The sequence below is a fragment of the Simochromis diagramma genome, unplaced genomic scaffold (genome assembly GCF_900408965.1).
Source record: "Simochromis diagramma unplaced genomic scaffold, fSimDia1.1 OVJJ01000321.1, whole genome shotgun sequence".
Taxonomy (NCBI): Eukaryota; Metazoa; Chordata; class Actinopteri; order Cichliformes; family Cichlidae; genus Simochromis; species Simochromis diagramma.
The window spans coordinates 15,931,338-15,953,695 of record NW_024386772.1 but is presented as its reverse complement, the minus strand read 5'-3'; the positions used below and the strand labels follow the sequence as shown (position 1 = coordinate 15,953,695).

The 22,358-nt window shown below is 37.8% G+C and overlaps 1 protein-coding gene and 1 long non-coding RNA gene across 2 annotated transcripts; one reads left to right on the top strand and one right to left on the bottom strand.

The window, feature by feature from the left end:
* Positions 1 to 1,395: 1,395 nt before the first annotated feature.
* On the bottom strand, positions 1,396 to 15,850 carry LOC120746775 (sterile alpha motif domain-containing protein 9-like). The gene is made up of 6 exons (XM_040052265.1): positions 15,638 to 15,850; positions 13,565 to 13,739; positions 11,237 to 11,448; positions 10,889 to 10,944; positions 10,760 to 10,796; positions 1,396 to 6,990 (listed from the first exon to the last, which is right to left on the bottom strand). Exons 5-6 carry the CDS (start codon positions 10,782 to 10,784, stop codon positions 2,366 to 2,368), a joined length of 4,650 nt encoding a protein of 1,549 aa, XP_039908199.1. The 5' UTR covers positions 10,785 to 10,796; positions 10,889 to 10,944; positions 11,237 to 11,448; positions 13,565 to 13,739; positions 15,638 to 15,850; the 3' UTR covers positions 1,396 to 2,365.
* Positions 11,043 to 18,806, top strand: LOC120746886. The gene is made up of 3 exons (XR_005698961.1): positions 11,043 to 11,140; positions 16,908 to 17,021; positions 17,729 to 18,806. It is a non-coding gene; the product is annotated as an uncharacterized LOC120746886 (long non-coding RNA).
* The last annotated feature ends 3,552 nt before the right edge of the window (positions 18,807 to 22,358 follow it).

The window sequence follows — 22,358 nt, the reverse complement described above, 5'->3', positions numbered from 1 at the left end:
GTTTTCTGTCTTCTCATTCATTATCAGGGGCCCTCACAGCTTACATGCTGTTGGATATCATTGTCCCCAAACTTGCAGCAAGTTTGGTGAAGGTCCTTGTTTGTGTTCTTGTATTTAGGCATCTTTTTCTTTAAACATGTTAACAAACGTAAACAATATTTCATTGTTTGTCATTAAACTATCTACCCTGTCCTCCATTTACTGGTCAAGCTCTTCGCTAGTCTGCCTGAACCCTAAGCCTGGATACTAAACTCAGTCTCAGTATTACTATCCTGATTCTGTTATCATGTCCTGGGTTTTTGAACATTTTGTGTAATAATGTGGAATAGATCAGAGAAAACCACATGTGATCAGGCAGCTGATCATGGTGGAAGTGTTGTACAAAGTGGATCTGTAGTAAATGACCTATGAGAATGAGTATTCCTGTGCAGCCATAACCATGGAACAAGCAATTGCCACTATAGTTCAAAAGGGAAATTGCCACTGCTGCTTTTAAAATAAAAGCAGTCCATGCTGCTTCCATCAGCAAGAGAGGGAAACCACCCTCAGCTTTCTTGACAAAGAATGGCATCACAGCCAGGCACAGAAGAAAAAAGTTTTAAAATGAAACTTGAGTTTCATTTTTAACCAACTTAAAATTCATAATTACTTCTTGGCAGAAGTTTTCTCTGAAATCTTTAGACCAGTGAAGATCTCTGTGGGTGAGACCATCTGAAAAGTCTTTAAAGTATAGAGCTTTCAAATGTGTTTTACTATTATACGGACTATTAAAGGCATGTTCAAGGCCTAAAGGTTCTACAGTAGCATCACCATTTGCAGTTAAAATGTGTGGCAGGATGTTTGAATGAACAAACTACTTTTCACATGGCTTTAAAATGGCTTTACTACTTAATCCTGTTTGTTTTATTAGCTTTCCTCATTTGATCATTTGAATTGAACTATTTACTTAAAGGAGAATCTCTGCCAGTAATGGGTTAGTTAAAGCAGTAAGTACCACAACTATAATTGATTGATGATGTTCGTCAAATTGTATTTGGTATGGCATTTTTTTTTATGTCTGACACAATCGTCTGAAAAAACTGCATCCTTCATAAATCTGAAAGGAATTTTATATTGGTGTGCTGCAATTGTTTTTCACTACTACTAATAAATGCTAGTGAGCATTTGAAAATGATTTCAGCAATATACAGATGTCATTCAGGCAGACGTTATTGGTAAGTATAGTCTTATTATTATTATTTTTAATTCTGTAAACTGTTTACTTCTTGAAGTATACCATTCCATGAAAGAAAATTAATTGGCTCATATTTATGAAATAATGTACTTTGCTTCAGTTTTCAACCTAAAACTTTCAATGTAAAATGTCTCAATTTAAATAAACCAATTCATAACTTCTGATGTATTTAACTTTATTTAACTTTTATTTTTTCTGCACTGGATGTTGAACACTGAGGTTTTCACTAAATAAATGTAAATGCAAATAACATTTCTACATATCATGATACAAACACAAAATGAATACAAACAGTAAGTTAAGAAAGTACTATCATCAAACATTGTCAAGTAGAAAAAGTAATGCTTGTGGGAAAGCAGTCTGTATATACATGAACGTCTGTACAAGAACTGTATTGTCCCACATTAAAATTATCTCAGAACACATTTGCAGTCTCTCAAGAATATCCTTTTTTTTTTCTAGAAATGAGGCACACTTTGTTTCACCATTCAAAGATCATTTAAAAAAAATATGCTAACAACAGAAAAACACAATGTTTAACATTTTTCCAAATGTAAACGCTGTTAAAAATAGTTTCAGAAATTATTTACAGTGATTCTTTTTCTTTTTTTGCATGTTTTTTTTTAAACTCTGACTTTTTGAACATTCTTCTTTTTATTTTTGTTATCCTTTATTTATCCAAGTAAAATGTAATTAGGATTAAAAACTATTTTTCAAGACATTTTTGTGAGCAAATACAACATCACAATTTTACAAGTAAAGAAACAACATTGGTATTCAGTACAGACAAGTCAACACAAACGTGAATCATATGTAATTACCGATCTGAACTACTGTTAGAACAGTACAAGTTTAACTCCATATATCCATCCCAGTAAGGAGTTATATTAATGCAGCATTGTGTGCATATGTGTTACAGTTGTCATAATTATAAAGATCAGTGGTACATGCAAAAAAAAGGTATTTGGAACTGAAACAATAACAAACTCAGAAAGAAATAACTCATGTTTCACACTGGCCTTATTAAATTTGTAAAATCAACAAATGGTCTCTGTAACTCTTTATAGGTCAGGGTCATGTGAACTACATTTACTATTACTTATTACTTATTGGAGATTTACACTGAAGACATTAGTCCATCACTTGGATGTCACAGGCAACTACACCATCAAATGAAAAGCCCAAGTAGAAGTTGACTTTTTCGTTTCCGTGAGGCAGGGAGGCACTATACCGAGGAACTACTCTGATCTTGCCACTGCTTCCACATCTCACAAACAAGGTTTCATTTTCTGTCCACCCTTCAACCCGTTTGAGAAGTTGCACAACTTGTTTTGTTTTCCATATTTCTCCTCCCAGCCATTTTAGTTTTCTTTCACTTAGAGTGCCTTTAATCTCCTTTTCAATAGCACTTCTGTGAACAATCTTGTTAAGACCTCTTGCCTTTGCCAGAAAGAAGTGTGTCACAATCCTGCTTTTCCTCTGAGACCTTTGTTGGATCTTTTGCTCACAAAGTCTCTGAAGGGCATCGATGGCTGAGAAAAGGGTCTGAGCACCATCAGAACTTACTTCATCACTTGTCTCAGGCCAAAACAGAAGGGAGAGAAGGAACAGAGCGCTTGCTGATGACATGTGTTTCCCTTTTGTCACAAATCTCTTGCTGAATTTTTGTAGCTTTTGAAGAGACAGAAGCTTTGAGGAACCAGGTAGAATACAGTTGAGAGCTATCTGACAAAAGATGAAGTTTGTGAGTTCTGTTGGATCAAGATCATTCCACATCAGGTTTTCTGGGTACAGGCTAAAGATTTTCTCAAGTTTTTTTCCTGCCCTCTCTGGTTTCTTGTCATAAAGTAGTGAGATGATAGATGTAACATTTCCTCCACCAAGCTTGTAGGCCCTCATCTGTCTTTGGAATGGAGAAAGCTTTTCAACCGGACCAGCCATGTCAGTGTCATTGCTTTCTGTTGCTTGACCACTCTCATCTGGTGTAAGACAAAAAAATTCAGCATATACAGCACTCTTTCTTGTCAGCCACTCTCTTGGATTGTGCACTTGCTCTGGATCTCTTGCATCAAGCTCTTCATCCTCTTCACTAATGTCAGTTTGAAAATAGCTGAGTTCCTCAGAAATGCACTCAAGTGCTTGGCTCAAGCTCCTCTGTAAGCCTTTCAACTGTTGATGAAACTTCTGCCAGGGTGTTTTGACCTCTGCTGGTATGTAGTCTGTTAGCAGGTACTGCATCAGCTCTGATTTTCCAGTAGTGTTTGAAAAAACATCTACTCCTGACAGGAATTTTAGGAGCCTGCAACCAACATCTACTTCCCCATAGTATGAATTGTTAAGGTTGACAGTCTCTTTTTTAGGTGTTTTTTCAGAAGCCCGAAAGGCAGAAATTCCTTTGAGTGCTGTGCTTATGATTTCAATTCCCGTTTCAGGGGATGGCTCTTTTTCTTCAAGGGTATCATACAAGTGATAAAACCACCACTTATACACTTGTCCCAGTGTGTCAAGGATAAATGTATCATGTGGTGCAAGAGATTTTGCTTCTTTGGCCCATTCAAGAGCCTCTTCAAATCTATTATTAGTGTAAAGCAGCCGAGCAAGCTGTTGTGCTACACATGCATCTTTTCCTAAAGCTATGTAAGCAGCTTTCATAAGATCAACAGCTTTCTGAACACCCCCTTTATCAACATCACGGACATGCTCAATAAGTGGTGAAAAGGTTGTGTCTTTAGGATCTCCTCTGCTCTTCTTGTTGCGTCTAATGAAAAGAGCTCTGATAAACCTCAGAAATTCATCTCTGTCAAACCTGTGATTGATCAGTACCTTATCACTGATGAGATCCATGGCAATATCACTCTGAGGCAAATTAGCAGACAGCTGACTCAGAATTTCTTTTGCCACCAGTGGATGAATAATTCGTATCGATGGGATGTGTGTTGAACTTTGGTTAAGGTGGATGAAAATGAGCCTGGCTTCATCACTTAGATGATCCACAAAGGCATGGTACTGAGTTCTATCCATATATGTTGCAATGCCGAGTAATGCTTCACAGTGTGACACAGATATGTACGAATCTTTTACGTAGCAATTCAAGAGAGCCACGAATCTGATGAGACGAGTTGTGGGTGTTGAATGATCGATTTTATCTAGAAGATTTTTTACAAAGTCTTTAATGTAGCTTCGCTCATACCCTTCAGTCATCAGTACGAATGTGAGGATGAAGTCAGGTTCAAATTGCATTTTGAGTTGCTCAAGCTTTTTTGAGAACAAGGGCTTCTCTTCTGCAGACAGCTTGTGAGTGACTGCTACTGTTTGAGATAATGATGCTCTGCACATACTTTCTGGATCGTTTGACCGGTTGCAGATGAGCAGGATAAAGCACAACACAGAGGAACTTATCTTTTTAGTTGCAATAACATTTCCAAGGTGCCCTCTGAGGTCATTGATGTAATCTGGATTGTGGTCCTCTAGCAGGAGGAGCACTGGGAGACAGATATTTTTGTCGTTTTCATCATGTTCCCTCAGTTTCACTGCATGTTCACACACAGTTGTGATTTCCTTACCCTGCTTAACAACTGCACATCGCACTTTATTTCTCCACCTCCAGAGGATCTGCCGTGCTACTGTACTTCCACCACTACCTGGATGATGGTATATGTTCACACTCTCTATGGGGCGTATGGCTTTGGGACGATGTACTATATTTTCTAGAATGGTATTTGCTTCTTTGTAGGCATCCCTCTCTATAATCACCCCACACTTGTGTTTATCAGCAAGCCAGAAGTTGATCCAGTTGATCTTTCCACCTCGATAGAAGTAGCTCTCAGTTTGTTGGATTTCCTCCTCACTCATGATCTCTAGTTTTGTATCATTGCACTGATCAACACTGATGATTTCCAAAGAATCTAGCATAGCCTCTTCAACTGACTTTAGGAAGCACAGGCCTCCATTTGGGACTGGTAATGTCCTTGTGGATTGATTTTTCAATAGTTGAATGCTTTGAACTGTGGCATCCACATGACTCAGTGGCATTTCAACAATGCTGATTTCTTTGAGATCAGAAATCGGGCAAGACACCTGGGCAAGACTTGACCACTTCTTGTAGTTTTCCTTTGACTCTGATATGACTGCCAAAAATTCATGTCCGCTCATTTCTGAGTAGAATTCATGGAAAGTCTCAACAAGTGGCTGTTCAACATCGGACATGAGCAGGAAAAGGACAACAAATGAACGTCTGGAAAGGATGTCATTGCAGATGAGTGACACTGCTTTTTTCAGTTTCCTTTTTCTTGTTTTGATCCAAGTTTTCCCATCACAGGGTTGTTCTCCACCTGGGAAGTTGTTTCTTCCATTGCAGAAAATCCAACTTATTCTCTCAGGAAGTTGTAAAGACTTTTTGATGTCATCAATTCTCTTGTCTTTTGCATAGTCATCAAAAAAGTGAAGGTTTACTGCTTTCTGTTTCTTGTATTTTCCACAAAGACCAGATGTTTTTGAATCTGGGTCAAAGTCAAACACACAGAATAAATTCATGTGAACTAAGAAGCTTATGTTGTCAAGATGCGCCGGTTGAAATTTGTTTGTTACAACAATGTAAAACAGAGAGTTGTCCATGTGCTTTTTCCCACATGTTAGGAGGATAGAAAGTTTCCTCTTTTGATCCTCGCCAAAGTCCAGAGTTGTTTCATTGCTTGTAGATTCTGCCTCCTCTCTCTGTTGGTCTTTTTCTCTCAGTCTTTGAATGAAAGGAACAAGGTCGTCTTCAGGTACACGTGGTGTGTTTGCTCCAACTCTGTAATAGGGAATTTTCTCTTCACATTTGACTTTGTTGTCTTTTTCAGAGAATTTAGGAACACCAACATAGTAAAGCTTATCTTTTACAATGCTTGCTTTTGGGACAATGTCATATTCAATGACCCATGTGTTCCCACTACTTTCCTTGTCAAGCACCTCAATGAATCGCGGGTGCCTTATACAACTCCTGGCATCACTTTGTTGATTTGACCCTTTAAAGCACCTTTCAATGTAGTCTAATGCATCCACAAAATCTTCTTGGTTGTTTGCAGGTATCCCGATGATTTCTCCATGCTTGTGAGTTCCTTTGACTTTATCCATGATGCCAAAGTGAATTGTCCCATTTGCTCTCATATTCATGCATGCGCATGCAAATCTTAACACTTCACTGGCTACTTTTACTTGTAACCTCTTTGAGTCTAGTTTGTATGCAATCTCAAGCGACTTATATTCATGGCATGGAACCATCATGTTTTCAGTCCCTGTCTCAGGAGGAAGCACATGATGTTTCACGTACCTGAAGTCCTTTTCATCCTGGTCAAATTTACGATAGTCACAGGAAACCACTTTTGTAGTGGATATGTTATCATTGCTCTCTGTAGGAATATTTTTATCCTTTGCTCCGTCACATAGTTCTTGTGATGAAAGCTTTGGTTCTTGTTCTACATCTTTAACAGCTTCCTTTTTGCCATCTCTACTCTTGCCAGATGAATCGCTTGTCTTTTTTATTTTCTGCTGTTCCGGTATTAAAAGTTCATCTCGTTTCTTCAGTAGGTGTTCAATTTGGCCACTTTTCATTCCAATTGTTTTGTTGAGGAAATCCCGGTCTACAGTTGTGAGAACTGGTCCTGTCACTTCCTCCTCCATCATTTTTCCTATGTACAATTCTTTTATTCCAATGGATTTCAGCCAGGAACTAACATGAGATTCTGTCCAGCTGTCATATGGAAGCTCACGCCACTCTGAAACAAAATTTTAAAATCAGTTGTGTTATTTAAATTAAGTTAGTTAAATATAGGTTAATCATAAAATAATAAAGGTTATAATGGTTACTCCCATCAGTGTCTTCTTCTAAAACAATTTGAAATAATGTTATACTATACTAAGCTTTAAATGTGGTTGGTAGAATTTTTTTTTTTTTTTTTTACATATAATAGATTTAGATAATAGCATTGTGCTCATTCTTAAGAAATCTGAAAAATAGAATAACATCAATCAGTGATGATTATTTTTTATTACTTATTGTTGGCTGTGTTGAGGTTATTATTCAAAAAAGTAATGTATCATATATTGATGGTGGAATTTAAAATAATTTTAAAAGTAATACAGTCGATTACCTATGGACTGTATTACTGTACGTATAAATGCTTTGTCACATAATTGTCAGTCAACAACATAAATTCGTAGGATACAGACTCACATTTTGTACATACACTCAGCTTTAATATCACTCTCTTTTCTTGGCTAGCTTTATACCAGCATGTTGTCTGTGCAGATGTTTGTAAAGAGCTTCAGATGTGTCGGCAGTTGTTTTTGTCTTGAATACAATTTGCACTTTACCTCTATTCTCTTTTTCATTTGTGCAATAAAAATAAGAGTAATATTCATATCTCCACTCGTAAAAGGTTGTAGACCACGCAAACATTTTCCTCCCACTTACTTGCAAACTAACATCAGCTGATTGTAACAAGTGCACAGGGAAAAAAATGTTTTCTTTCTGTACAGATAACTAAAGAGCCCTTGTAACGCAATTAACTATTATATCTGCAGTGTTGGGAAGGTTACTTTTAAAATGTATTCCACTACAGATAACAGAATACATGCCCCAAAATGTATTTTGTAACGTATTCCGTTACATTACTCAATGAGAGTAACATATTCTGAATACTTTGGATTACTTAATAAATTGTCATGCTTTTTACAACTACATGAATGTACTATTGCTGTGTGATTTATTACTTTTGCTGAAGGTTACTTGCATACCAATACAGACTAGATTTTTAAATCTTAATATAAAATGAGTAACAGTAGGGTGGACATTTGTTAGGATGCCTGGGTCGTTGACCCAGGGTTTTTGAGTTTATTATATTATTTATAATTTCTAGTCTTTGGGTTTTTGTTAGAGTCATGTCTTATGGTTTGTCTCTGTGTAATCCTTAGTTGCTGTCTCCCCTGTCCACTATATCCCCGTGTCCAGTCAGTGTCTGTGTCTGCCCTGGTCCCACGTCTCTGTTCCCTCTGTTGTAGTGCCTGCATGTGAGTCTGTGTCTTTTGTTCAGTCTGTGTTATGTGTTTCCTGTTTTACTTTGAAGGTCTCTGTCTTATCTCAGTGTGTTCAGGTTACGCTTCCTTGTCTCGTCAGTTCTGATTTGCCCCAGCTGTGTTTCCCTCCTGTTGTCCATTCCCTGATCGCTCCTCTATGTATTTAAGCCCTGTGTTTCAGTTTGTCATTGTTGCGATCTACTCTTATCTACCCTCACTTATGCTGTGTGTGTTTTGGTTTTCCCTGCCTGCGTTATTGTTTGTACTTTGGAGGTTTGTTACTTTGAGTTCAGCATTAAAGCTGTTTTTTTGAGTTCACGTCTGTCTCCGGAGTCTGCACTTTGGGTTCTTTTCCTGCCTGCACACAGCCGTTTTATAACAACATTAGGTAAGGCTGCACTTTTTGTAGCGATCTCATATATAAAACTGGTCCGCGGCTCCGAACCTTAAAGGCATAAAACCGTAAAGGAACCTCTGGCTAATGCATCGGGTTCGTGTCGGGCTCGTAGCCGAAAACTAGCTTTACTTTGTTGTGTGGGTCAACTTTGCTAGTGAGAGACAGAGAGAGGCGTTGAAAGGCTGCTCCAACGGAACTTATTGTTTCGGAGGAAAACACGAACACAGCGTACAGTCGAGTCCTAATAGCTGACTTACAACTGGGCTCGTCAGGCACACTTTTTGGCTGCAGTGGTTATTATTATATTTACATGCTTCCAGCTCCCGTTTCTACTTGGTGACAACTTGTATTTTTTTAAACTTTTTTTCTCCCTCCCTTGCGCTCACAGACACAAAATGGCAGTCCATTCTCCCTGCAGCACGGACTGCACTGCCCAGCCCATGAGGCTACTTTCTTTAGGGCTATGCCTGAAACACTCTGCCTATTGCCTTCATTTTAAATCTTTTTTGTGAATAATTTTTAAAAATATTTCTTCACGTCATTATGCGGGCTGCAAGTAGAGGTGACATGGGCCGTGAGATTGTACTATATAGTACAATCTGATAGTAATACATTACTTATGAATGCATTACACTCAACAGTGATTAGCAAAACTACCTTATTCTATTAACAGAAAGAAATGCCATGCTAATTTGTATCATAGATCCAGCAAACCACTAAAAAAAACTGCACTGAAGGAATCTTTACAATGTTAAAATGTAGATAGGCCCACAACATCAGTCTGTAAATAATTAGGTATTCAGACAAGCAAGCAAGCTCTTAATAATATCATGCTTCCCAAAATTGAACGAGGTGCCGGAGAAATTTCTCCATGCTATTGTGAGACTAAAGCCAGAAAAGGAACAGTCTTTTTCAACACTCACCTATTCTATATTCAGAGTGGAACATGGCACTCTGCTGATATGACTAATCTTGAAACCCATATCAGATGTGTAATTGCACCTGGGTGTTTTTCTCTTGTTTGCCCTCTACTTGAACAACATACCACCACCCATGAAAGGTTCAGAGCACAGCTTTTACTTTCAAGATAATATTCTCTGCTTACACTTTCACAGTTTTACTGCTGTTCAGCAAGAAGTTTGCGACTGTTTGCAGACAAGCTGACATCTTTCATGCAAACTACGAATGACCGCGCCAGCTTGCTAGTGATTAAAGGAATTGAAAGGAAGTGTAGAATCACATGCCTCTTTGCGACCAATTTCACGTACTGACTGCCAGCATTTAAATGTGACTGCCTGAATTGATCGCACACACTCAAAACAGTGATTGCAAATCTACCAGATGCAATGCAGCACATTTAAGAAGCAGCGCTCTGCTCTGGATCGCCCTGAGAATGTGAAACTGTGCCTTTAACACTGTTTTGTTCTATCTTTTGCACAGCATCACGATACAGTAGGAGCATTTCAGAAGTCAAGTGTTTAAGTGGAGATTATTGGACTCATTCCTGTTTGTCTTCTTTAAGACAACAATCGAACAATCTGATGACCAAAATTCTCGATTGAATTTTGTCTCGATTGAAAACCTACCTTTTTAGCTTAGCTTTCCCGGCCTCCAAGAGCATGCCTTTTAAGTGTACTTTCTTGCCCTCCCCTTTCCTCTCTTTTGCTTATATTGTTTTATTGTTTTCTATGGTTAAGTCTTGCTTACTTGTATACTTGTATGCATGGTTAATCAATGCCTCCCACCTGCTAGCTTATCTGCCTTTATACTTTACTACTATTTTATTGGATTATGTGAAGCACTTTGGCTACCTCTGGTTTTAAATGTGCTATACAAATAAAAAGAAGTGTGTGTGTGTGTGTGTGTGTGTGTGTGTGTGTGTGTGTGTGTGTGTGTGTGTGTGTGTGTGTGAGAGAGAAGAATTTCCCAAATATGAAATGAACAAATATGTTTCTTGCTATTCTTTGGTTACAGATTGGAACATAACTGTTAGAAGGAATTTAACTATCCTTTTCTACCTATATCAGGCCTTTATTTCTAACCTGGTCTTGTGATATACATTTCATACTCACCAATTTCTGAGCTGCTGCTTTCCATTTTTGATTGTTTCTATGAATAGCAAAAACATTAAGTTTAATATTTACTACATTGTATTTTCTAATAATTTGAATTGCACAGGTGCAGTAGAAGATTACACTTACCACATTCACAAGACTATAGAACACCAGTATAGTTGATCATCCCTCTTTCAGTATTTCTGCTGGCGATAAAGTCAGCATGCTCTCAGTTTTGAAAATAAAATGTTTGAAAATTACATTTATTCAAAAATCTGTTTTGTTGATATACACAGATCAGGCATAACGGGTCAGGGTAATGGGTGGCCAAGGCTCACCAGTACATGTTGGCAGTGAAGGCTGGTCCATTTGGCAAGACGAACAGACAAACTACTGTAGGTAAGATTGCTAAAAAGTTCACGCTATTTCTGATAGAAGGATGTCAGAATACACAGTGCTTCAGTTTGTTGCATATGAAGCTACATAGCCACAGACCTGTCAGGGTGCCTGTGGCGGAGGTGTGGTCCCGGGTGCGGCTGCAGGGGAGGAGTGGTGCAGTGAGCTCAACAGGGCGGTGCTGGAGAGGCAGGTAAGAACAGCTCATGGCGTTTGGGCTGATGACAGTTTCCTTCCCCTTTTTAGTGAGAGGAGAGAGGAGCGGAGGGGAAGCTGGGATCAGCTGAGACCGGAGCTGTCCAGACTACGGCCTGTCACAACAAATGAAAACTAAAAATAAACGTGGCATCTGGCATTAAAGAACTGTGTGCTCTTGCACTGTGATGACCAACCGTTAGTTGGAACATGAATCAGGAGGTCAGGGTGTGGATTGTGATGCTATGTCAGGAGACTCTTTAAGTACCACTAAAGTCTGGCAGGTGATGCTGCTATAAAGTAATACCTGCAAGTTGAAAACTTCTGAAAACTACAATTTTAATGTAACACTTCAGTCGCGCAGGGCTCGAGACCATTTGGTAAACCCCTGGCAATGTCCGATCACGAGGGAAAAATGTGTATTCCACCCGACTGGTTGGTGAGTAGTTGCTGGCTGAGCATATCACCAAAAACCTTCTTGTGTTTGCTTTGGTCACTACCAGACTGCTTCTTTGCATAAGCCCAACAACTACCAACTGAATTGTCCCTTCAGAGTAGAAATTCTGCCCTGCTGCACTTTTTCAAAAGCACAACTTTGCAGCACCACATACCTCTTTGCAACTGATTTTACCTAGCAACAGCCAGCAACCTCAGCAAAACTGTAATGAAATATAAATTTTTCCAGATCAACGGGTGTTCACTGACCCACCGCTAAGCCTAATATTTGTTTTAATTATAGTTTAATAATGAGTAATCGGTGTTATCTGCTTCAGTAAGAACAAATCATTTAAGTTTATTACATCTCTTGTACCCTTTTTGACAAATGTCGACACTAAATATATATGTAAAAGATTACATTATACAGAATTTCTACCATAATCTGTCACATTTTTAGGGTGTGATGGGATGCATCATACCTTCGTGGCGCACTTGGTTTGTATCGATGGTTAGTTGTGTGGCATGTGGCTTAGGTAAAATCTACACTTACCATGATATTCCAAGATTTCCATGTAAAATGAATCTTTTTTCCATGTTGCATTGTGAGAAGATACATTTTATTACTTCACCTGTCGTAATTTAGCAGGTTAATTAACATTCGTATCTTTGTTTATACTTTTGATTGTGAGAAGTATTATTAATTTATCAGAGACCTTTTTTTCATGGGTTTCTTCATGGAATACCTTCTTAACAAGTTGACAGTCTAGCGAGGCCTCATTAAAATTTACCTTGTGCCCACTTTGTTATATTATATCTGTCCTTCACCAGCGTTACCCAATTCCAAAACAGTTTTCAATAATAGTTTTACCATTTTTTCCTTTTCTAAATAAGTCTGGAAAAGGAGTTATGTGTTAAAGTGAAACTTTCTGATTGTTTGGCTGTTTGTGTTTCTTGCCCCATCAAATCCAGTGATAATAGTAAAATGTCCAATTTGTACTAAACTGGATTTATCCTTTAAGCACTGAGGCAGAGGGCAGCACTACCTTCTTGTTTGCCAGTGCGCGGTCCTGTCTGAGCAGCTGAGAGAGGTCAGGGACTCGAGCACCGGCAGCAGAATAGATCCACTCCTTCTCTAAAGGATCCAGCTAGGACACACACACACAAACACACACATCCTGTTATGGGCTCTTTTGATAGTGCTGAGGCCACAAACCTCTAATCCATTTCCTACATGCTACTAGTCACAGCCAGCTGACACATTGTGGGAGACGCCCATGATGAAGCTGGTTTCAACAGTTTGGATTTTAACGTCTGCTGTTTGTTTAGTGAAACCACAGGGAGAGTGAATGTGTATTTACAAGGCCAAATCCATGATTGACACATGTTAATGAGACAAAAAGGAAACTTCAGTGGCTCTACTCCTGAAATGGTTCACTTATATCTCTTCATCAATAATAAAGCAATAGAAAAAAGAGCTAGAAGCACTTACAGCGACAGAAGCAGAGCAGAAAAGAGGAAAGGAAAGGGGAAAAAAAGGAAAAAGGGAAAAAAAAAAGAAAAAGAAAAAAAAAAACTGTGTGGGTGTGTACGTGTGTGAAGTGCATTTCACAGTGCCCATACTGACTCCTGTTCACCACAGAGAAAGTGCCAACAATGTGCATGTAAGCATCAGAACTAACCATGGATCAATGGAAGAAGATGACCTGGTCTAATAAATCACATTTTCTTTTACACCACGTGTATGGGTGGGCGTGTCACTTACCTGGGGAACACCTGGCACCAATATACACCTACCTAAGCATTTTTGTAGACCATGTTCACTCTTTCATAGGAACAGGAGTTTTCTCATGGCTGTTGCCTCTTTCAGCAGTATAATGTGCTCTGCCACAGAAATGGTTCAGGAATGGTTCGAGGAGCACAGCAATGAGTTTATGTTGGCTTGGCCTCCAAAATTCCCATAGACTAGTATCTGTGGGATATGTTGAACAAACAAGTACAATCAATAAAGCCCCAACCTTAAACGTGCAGGACTTAAAGAATCTGTTGTTAATTCTTGGTCTTGGTCCCAGATACCACAGCACACGTTTTTAATGGTCTCAGACAAGCATAAAGGATAAATAGCACATGGTGTCTGTTACTGTACTGAAATAAATTAATTTCCTTCATATGAATGCAATTATTTTTCCTTCAGTACACATGGTCTTGTATCCAATGCAGTGATTTTCAAGTAAGTACTTAGATGAGATAATTCATTTAAACAATCCAGTTTAAACAGTGCTAAAAGAATAAATTATGTCTGTAGTCTGAATTTCTGAACACTGTTATTCGGTTCAATGTGTTAATCATTTACTTGAATATATACTAGTCTGCCAGACCCACCCATCCACCTGAGCATGTTTCCTCATAAATGATCAGTTTCTCTGTTCATGCATCAAATGATATTATACAGGTTAAGTTCAAAAAACTGCTTTCTCCAGTAATGGATTTAGAGCAGATAATCACCTTATGATTATTCAGCAGTAGCTCAAAGACTGAAGAAAACCATGAATAAACATATGAACATTACCTGATACTGCTGAAGTGAAGCAGAGCAAAGTTACAGAGGTTTTATTAGAGACACAGCTAAGCGTTTTGCAATATGGCATAATTTGCAAAAGTTTAAATTTGTTCTGTATTGAACAACAGAAGTTAGGCTTTTTTTCGTAGGTCATTTTGGGGAAAAAAACAAACAGCTGCCAACAGTGCTGTGAACAATGGTAGACTGGTGCTTAATAAGCAAGAGAATAATGCAAACAAATTGAGGTTTTTGATGGGAAACTGTTCTTGAAGTACACTGAGAGAGAGAAAGAGCTGAGCAGGAAGTGTGATTTTATCATGGTGGAAGGAAAATAGCAAAAGTAAGAGGGAATTAATGACGTTGTTTTTCAAATGTGAAGTGTAGTTTTGATCTTTGAACCATTTACCTGCTCTTTACTCTTTAATTAAGTTTGCTGTTTAAGCTGTTTGGCAAATGTTAAAATAGTTTTTTGAGATTTGTGCAGTTGTGGGTTTGTGCTGCACAAAGCACTGCTTTAGCCACTCCTGTGTTTGTGATCCTGGGTGTGTCTTTTTTGACTGCATGCATAGATAGGACTACAAATGGAAGTGCAGTAATAGAAACTAAGCAAGAAATTGAAACTCTTGTTATTCTCTTGTTAGAGTTGAAATGCTTAACAAGAAGTGTTTTCATTCAATTTGTTTTGTGGTTTTATACATTTATTAGTATGTTGTAATATTTTTTTCACACTGTGAAATTTTAAAAATTATTTATTTTATACAATTTTTTCATCATTTAAATTTCCAAACTGCCTTTTCTCCAGTAACAATTATGGTGAAATTTAAGTTGTTCTTTTGTGTGATTGCACACTGCCCATGAGAGGACCACTTAGTAAGCAGAAGTTTCAATTCAGTTTTATCTATACATTACCAAATTACAACAACAGTCATCCAGAAGCGAGACTGTTAGTCACAAAAATGGTGGACAGAAAGTTGTTTTCCAGTCTGTGAGATGTCGGCTTTCAGCACCCAACGGCATGTCCGCGTACGTGCCGTTGGGTGAACGGGATGGTCCGCGCTTTTTGTTGACATCTTTTTGCGGAATCCGTTTACCTGCTCTTTAATCTTTCATTAGGTTTGCTGTTTTAGCTGTTTTCTGACCTTTAACCTGAGATTCTAGCGTTTCTGGCAAAATACATTTATATTTAAAGGATTTAATGAATCGCGATCGCATTATTAAAACTAAAATAATTTTGAATCAGGAAATAATTTTTTAACCCACCGATAGTGAATACGAATACGCATATATGCTGACATTACAGATGTGCTTACCTAATATGATCAGCAGAGTTTAACACCCCGCTTCCTGGACCAAATGCAGATGTGGGTTTGTGCTGCAGAAACAACTGCTTTGGCTACTCTCGTTTTTGTGATCCTGGGCGTGTCTATTTTGACTGTACACATAGATGGGATTAGGCACTACTAAAAAACGAAACTGCAGTAATAGAAACTAAGCAAGAAATTGAAACTTAGGTATCCTCTTGTTAGAGAGTTGAAATGCCTCACAAAAAGTGTTTTTTAATTCAATTTGTTTCGTGGTTTTACACTGCATGATCGTTCAATGGGTCCTTTGTGCCGACCTTTTCAGTGGTCATCTCTGCATCGCCTACCAGTTAAACAGTCACATGATTTATAACTGAGGAAGTAATAAAGGAAGTAATAAAGGTTAATGGCATTTTATGAACATCATAAATTCTGATATATCATAATTCGATAATAATCAATAATCATATGCCCCCAAAAATATGATCATAAATATATGGTGATTGAGTAGGAAGATGAATATGATGTTTGAGATTAAAATGATGGAGTAATAAGTCATGATGGTGTGCTGTTGTCATTTGACGCCAAAAAGTTTACTTTTTTTGACCAAAAATGCCACCTTTTTAGACAATTGTTTTTGTGGAACTGTGTGTGTGAAAATGTGTTATACCATAATAAAAATAGCCTGTTTCAGTTTTACCGCTGTTTTCAATAAATTGCATGCTCACTTCCATTTCTTCTCGTTGCATGTTGAAGGTCTACTTGGAACCTTGTTAAGATCCAACGATGCAAAATATGGTTTGTTTGTTTGTTTTTTTGGTTTACCATTTTTCAAGTGGTCTTAAAGTTTAAGATATATCATAATTCTGATATATCAGTCAGTTTAAGAGTTAAACTGATCGGGGCTGTAATAAAGAGCTGTTTGTTCAATGGTGATGATCATCATGAGTTTGCAACTACATGATAAGCACATCATGGAGCCACCAAAAAGGCAAAAAAACATCAGCAGTTTGGGAGCATTTTGACATATCTCACAAAAATAACATACGCCTCCTCAAATCAATCTCAGAGAGGATGGTTAGTTAAAGGTGTATGTGTGTATTTTACACAGGGCCCCTATTATCACAGCAGGGCTGCTGGTGTACATGGAATGACCAGCAGATAATTCATGACACATGAAGGCCTGTTACCACCATGAGGTAGCTGATGAACAGGTGATGAACGGAAGGCTGAGTTGGTCTTAAATGTCATCCTGCTGATTGCCGTTGATGGGTTACAGGTGGAAGATGCAGATGTGGAACCTTCACAGATGGACACAGGAAAACAGGGACTAAGCTGAAAAACACCAGACACTCATTCGGATCATAACACCTTTAAATCTTCACCATGCCAGGTAAGAGAGGGAGAAAAGGATCTGAAAATCATTAAATCATAAAGTGCCCAGACTAGCAAGCAAACACCATTTCAGTGTAATATGCCGACAACTTATTCAGCTCCTGGTAATGATGATCACTGACAATTTTTTACTACTTTTTACAACTTATACCTAAAACTAGTATATCCCAGTAGTTCTAGGTATAAGTGGTTGTACTTTGTTTTTCTTTTTTGTTTCTTTTGTTGTTTTTCTTCTTTGTTTTTCTATACTGTTTTGTAAAAATATACAGATTTATCTTTTTTTCACAAGGAGCTTCATAACTGAAGATTTCAGTGATGCAGGGAAAATACCAGGAACTCTGGTTAATACCATCCATTATGGGTTGGAATTGCATTTTAAAATTTTGTTTTCTTCAATTGAAATCAAAAGTTACTTTTTTAATATTAGAATTTACTTTTAATTAAGAGGTTGTTAAGAGAGGCCTTTTATTGAGAAAAGTTGTTTTCGCAAACAGCTTTAACTTTATGACATAAAGAGAGAAAATCACACTAATAACTTGTATCTGTAACTTGATTTGTTGACTGAAGCCTCCTGTCAGCTTCAGATAAATAACAGGGAAGGATCGCTCAACACTCAGTTTACAGAGGATTAATTAAACAAAATGTTACATCCCCCAAGAGGATGTTGGTTTTCTTCTTTCAACTAACTCCTTATGTTTTGTCTAGGCTCCACCTCCTCTGTCCTGATTGGATGCTGCTCACAGAATCCAGCTATTTGTCAATCAGCAAAGCACTACTAAAGGCTTGTGGAGCTGTGTTTCTGGGCCCTCTGGCCATTTTGATTGCCATACCCGTACAGGCTTGCATGCCTCTTGACTTGTATGTGCCTTTTGTGTTTTCATGTTCACACTGCCTGTCGGGGAGAGCTGCCTTTTGTTTTGACACCCTGCTTTCTCCTGTTTATGCGTTGTTAGGTAGGTTATGGTTATAGGTTGTATATTTTGTTTTCTTTGGAGTTAGGTAAGTTTCTTTTATTTTCATATCAGGAATGTTTTGTTTGTTATGTTGGCCTTGGCTCTCCCTGAAGTTAACCCTCAGTCTGAACCAGAATTTCAATGCTAACATGAAATAAACCTTTTAAAATTACCATCTTGGCTCCTACTTCACTATTTACCTCTGTTAGTCCCTTCAAACCCCCCAGACTAGTCTGGGGACGTAACATAAAGAAAATGAAATAATTCTTTAACAAAGAAGTGAGGCATATTTTACAACCATTAGCAAACTGCAACAACTACATGTCAATGTTTTTTTTGTTCATCCTTTTGTCTTTTCCCCACTTATCCATTAAACCTCTGTTAACCCTGAATTTTATTTATTTATGTTGTCAGGTGTGGCTCTGGTTTCATGATACTCACCTCTCCATGTGTCAGAAAGTTAAACTAATGACTTTAAATTGACTTTAATTGTGTAAAACTGTAATAGTGCAGACTTACAGATAATTTTTCACATGGATGAGTATGCTTGTAATTTAAGAGAAGGCGGACTAAGTGCAGTGTAATTCACTCCATATTAAACCCACTTCATTGTGTCTTTAAATGTAGAATAAATGCTGCATTAGAGACGAGGGTAAAATCATGGGAGTGAAAATAAGAAAAAATGAATCCACCAGAAAATGAGAGAACCTGTGTAAGTCTGCTGCTGCTGTTTGTGTGAGGACAGTCGTAACTCCCTTTAAGTTTTGCTTTTCTTGTAAATGAAACCAGAGCAAACACCTCTGCTAGTTGATAAGATGAAGATGAAGGTTGATAATAGAGATGGCACGATACCACTTTTTTATGTCCGATACCGATACCGATATCATAAATTTGGATATCTGCCGATACCGATATGAATCCGATATAGTGTTTTTTAATCAACAAAACTGTTTTTTAAATATCTTGCTGCATTTTGTATAAGTTCATACTCAAGTTTAAAACAACAACTACACTAAAGCTATTCTGTTATACCTGTATGCAAAAAGAAATATTTCATAGTTCAGCAATACTGATCAATCTAATAAACTTAAACCTACACCATCCTCCCTATTCTGGTATTTTAAAGAGTACTTAGCATAAATATTAAGCAACCTAACTAATAGGGTTCCAACTCCCAGCAACAACAAAAATAAATAAATAAAAAATAGGGAACCACCCCTCACGCTCCACCTCATGATGCTTAATCGACGTAATCAACCTTAATTTGATGCAGTGTGAAAAAAAAATGCACAGAAATCATTTATTTTTCAAGAAATATTAAATAGATTCAACATCTTTCTTCAACAAAATTGCAGACTGCACAGATGGTACCTTCCCAAAGGAAAAAGTACTATAGCTTACTAGGGTATATATATTAGACTTAATCGTTACTATATACAGTAATGGACTTCTATTCATTTTGCATCAAATTAAAACTTTGGGTGTCAGATAATTTTTTATTAAAAGCTAGACATTTTAAATGAGAATAAGAAAGAAAAGTATGTCTTTGTGCCCCCTTTTCCCTGTTAATGCCCTATCGGCCCCCCTGGCTAAACTTTGCTAGATCCGCCCCTGCACAGTTACCAGCCGTCAGCTACGTATAAAAAAGATCCTCGAGTAGAAAGTAATATTAAATAAATTCTAACAACAGCTTATCAAGCTTAAACGTGCTGCTGTTGTTCAGCCGCTGGTTTCCTCTTTCTGGTGCAAAGTGGGCCAAAAGCAAACTAGAGACACACTCGCGACAGAAAAGCCGATCAGCTGATCATTAAGCAGTTTCATGATTGAAGTAGCAGCAGGAGAGAGAGAGGCAGTCGCTCCATATATCGTTTGTTAAGCTTAACGCAGGAATGCTTTACAAACATTCAGAGATGGACTTACACACTTGCTTTACTTCTCTCGGGATAACTTTGTCGGAGATGAAATGCCGGGTTGCTAGCGAAGCTCCAAATGCTATCCAGACCACCGACAGGTCCCGCATGCCACAGCCGCTCTATCACGTGATGCATACTGCTCCGACGTGCTAACGTTCTGAGGTGAGTTACGGCGTGTTGCAAGTTCTGTGAGGTGCTTTCGTGATATTTAATGGATCGGATTACATTTTTTTATTTTTCTCCGATATCCGATCCAGTAATTTAGGTCAGTATCGGACCGATACCGATACGTAATATCGGATCGGTCCATCTCTAGTTGATATTCCAGATATTTGAATGAGTTTATTAAAGCGCAATTGTTCATCTTTTTATGAGCAGGTTTAGGTCCAAAGTTTGAACATGGGCGTGTCTGCCTGGCTGCAGGGTGAGAGATGAAGTTGTCTCTCATGTAGTAGCTGATGAATGAATTTCAAAGAGTAAACACATGTTTTTAATGGCAGTGTTTCCTCGTATGATTTGTTTGGTAATTCAGATTTTCATTGTTTAAAGGTGTTCTATAGTTACCATCATCATATAAAAACTTTGAGATCATTCATATGTAGAAAGATGTGATTGTGTTAGAACTCAAACTTTTAGTTTCATTATGTGAAACTAATTCAAATGTAACTTCTGTTTAGATTTGAATGTTTGTACTAAAAACATGAGGCTGCACATATTTACCCAGGATGTTTTAAAGCTTGTGGAGCTGCTTCCACTGCTGCAACCCACCAGGAGGAGGTGCTGTCACAGAGAGAATCACAGAAATGGCAACGATACAGCATCACTATCCTCGCTGTTTATTTCATTTTTCTGTACTTGTTTTTCTAGAAACCTCGGCATGCTGTGTAGCTAAAGATCCCTTTTTTAATGTCATCATTTATCAAACTAAGATGTTTAAGATAAGATAAGACTTTACTGATCCCACAATGGGGAAATGTTTGCGTTACCATAGCTCAGGTACAGATCAGAAGGAAAATACAAAAAATACAAGTAAAATACAAACAAATAAAAAATAAGTAAGATAATACACTATATACAACAGTAGCATACACAGTATGTGATTATGGATACGGTTGTGGAAAATTACAGGATTAAACCTCATCTAACTCTAAGCTATAGAACATTTCTCATGAAACATCTCCAAGCTGTAAAGTTTTACAGTCACTGTAGATCAGAAGTGTGAAACATAAAGCCCAGCGAGGACTCTGCTACAGCCTGCTGGATGGGTTCGGCTATGTGGAGAAGGACAGGAATTTTTGCCTTTTAAACATGTTTTAATAAGATTTGGAGCTTATCTGTTATTTAATTATCTGCTATAGAAATTCACCTTTTTCCCTGAGAAATTAGATTCTGTTTATTTGTTATTAATGTCATGATGCGTGCTGTGTGGCAGGCAGGAGATTAGACCCAAATGCAGGACTCGCAGAACACAGAGGGCTGAACAAAAAACAGCAGCTATATTGCTGGAAAAACTTGTCATCAAAAGCAAACTTCAAAAAACAAACCAAAATCTCAACTCGACAACCAGAAACTATGAGACGAGAGAGAGAGAGAAACAAACCAGACTGAGAACTAGACTGAGCTTCAGGACCACGGGAGGACAAAACACAGCATGAAGAAGTACGATACAACACAGGGCATGGAAAACACAGGATTAAATACACACTGGCATAATCAGGGAATGGGAGACAGGAGGGAGATGCAGCTGGGAGAAATCAGACTTAACGAGACAATGGAAGCAAAACTAGACACACTGACATGAGACACAGATGTTCAAAGTAACACAGGAAACACGACAGGTACAGACTAGACACTGAACTAAACACGAGGATAATAATAATAATCAGAACAGCACAACTAAGGAATCAGAACCTAAACCATACAGAATAATACAAAAACACAAGAAACAGAAGATGCTTGGTCAAAATGGCCCAGAGCTGTCACAATTAAATGCTAACAAAATGTTAGTTTGTTTGTACGCTGTTGCAATAATATCGTATCATGAGTGACGTATTGTGATGTCGCAATGTGTGTGGTGTCTGGTGATTCCCACATCTACTTACCAGAATATCTTCTAGTAAAGAAGGTTAGAAAGGAAGCTTTGAAGCATGCCTAATACCTGCCGGCCTGACAGCAGGACGTGTGTGTATAGATTATACACAAATTGTTCGAAATTATTTATCAGACCAAGTAGAGAAAAAAAAATGTAATTTGCATGTCTACAATTAAATACCTGCAAAAACATTTGTAGACTTTAACAAGTTGTTGAACCTAAATGAAAGTAAGAATGAGCCAGCAAAAGTGCTATTAGTTAAATTAATGATTCCTTCAACAAGAAAATCTAACACAGGATGTGTTACAGGATGTTTGTTACTCTAAAACTTGAGTTGTCTGGGATACATGTGGGTAGAAAGAAGACAAGAAAGCAGC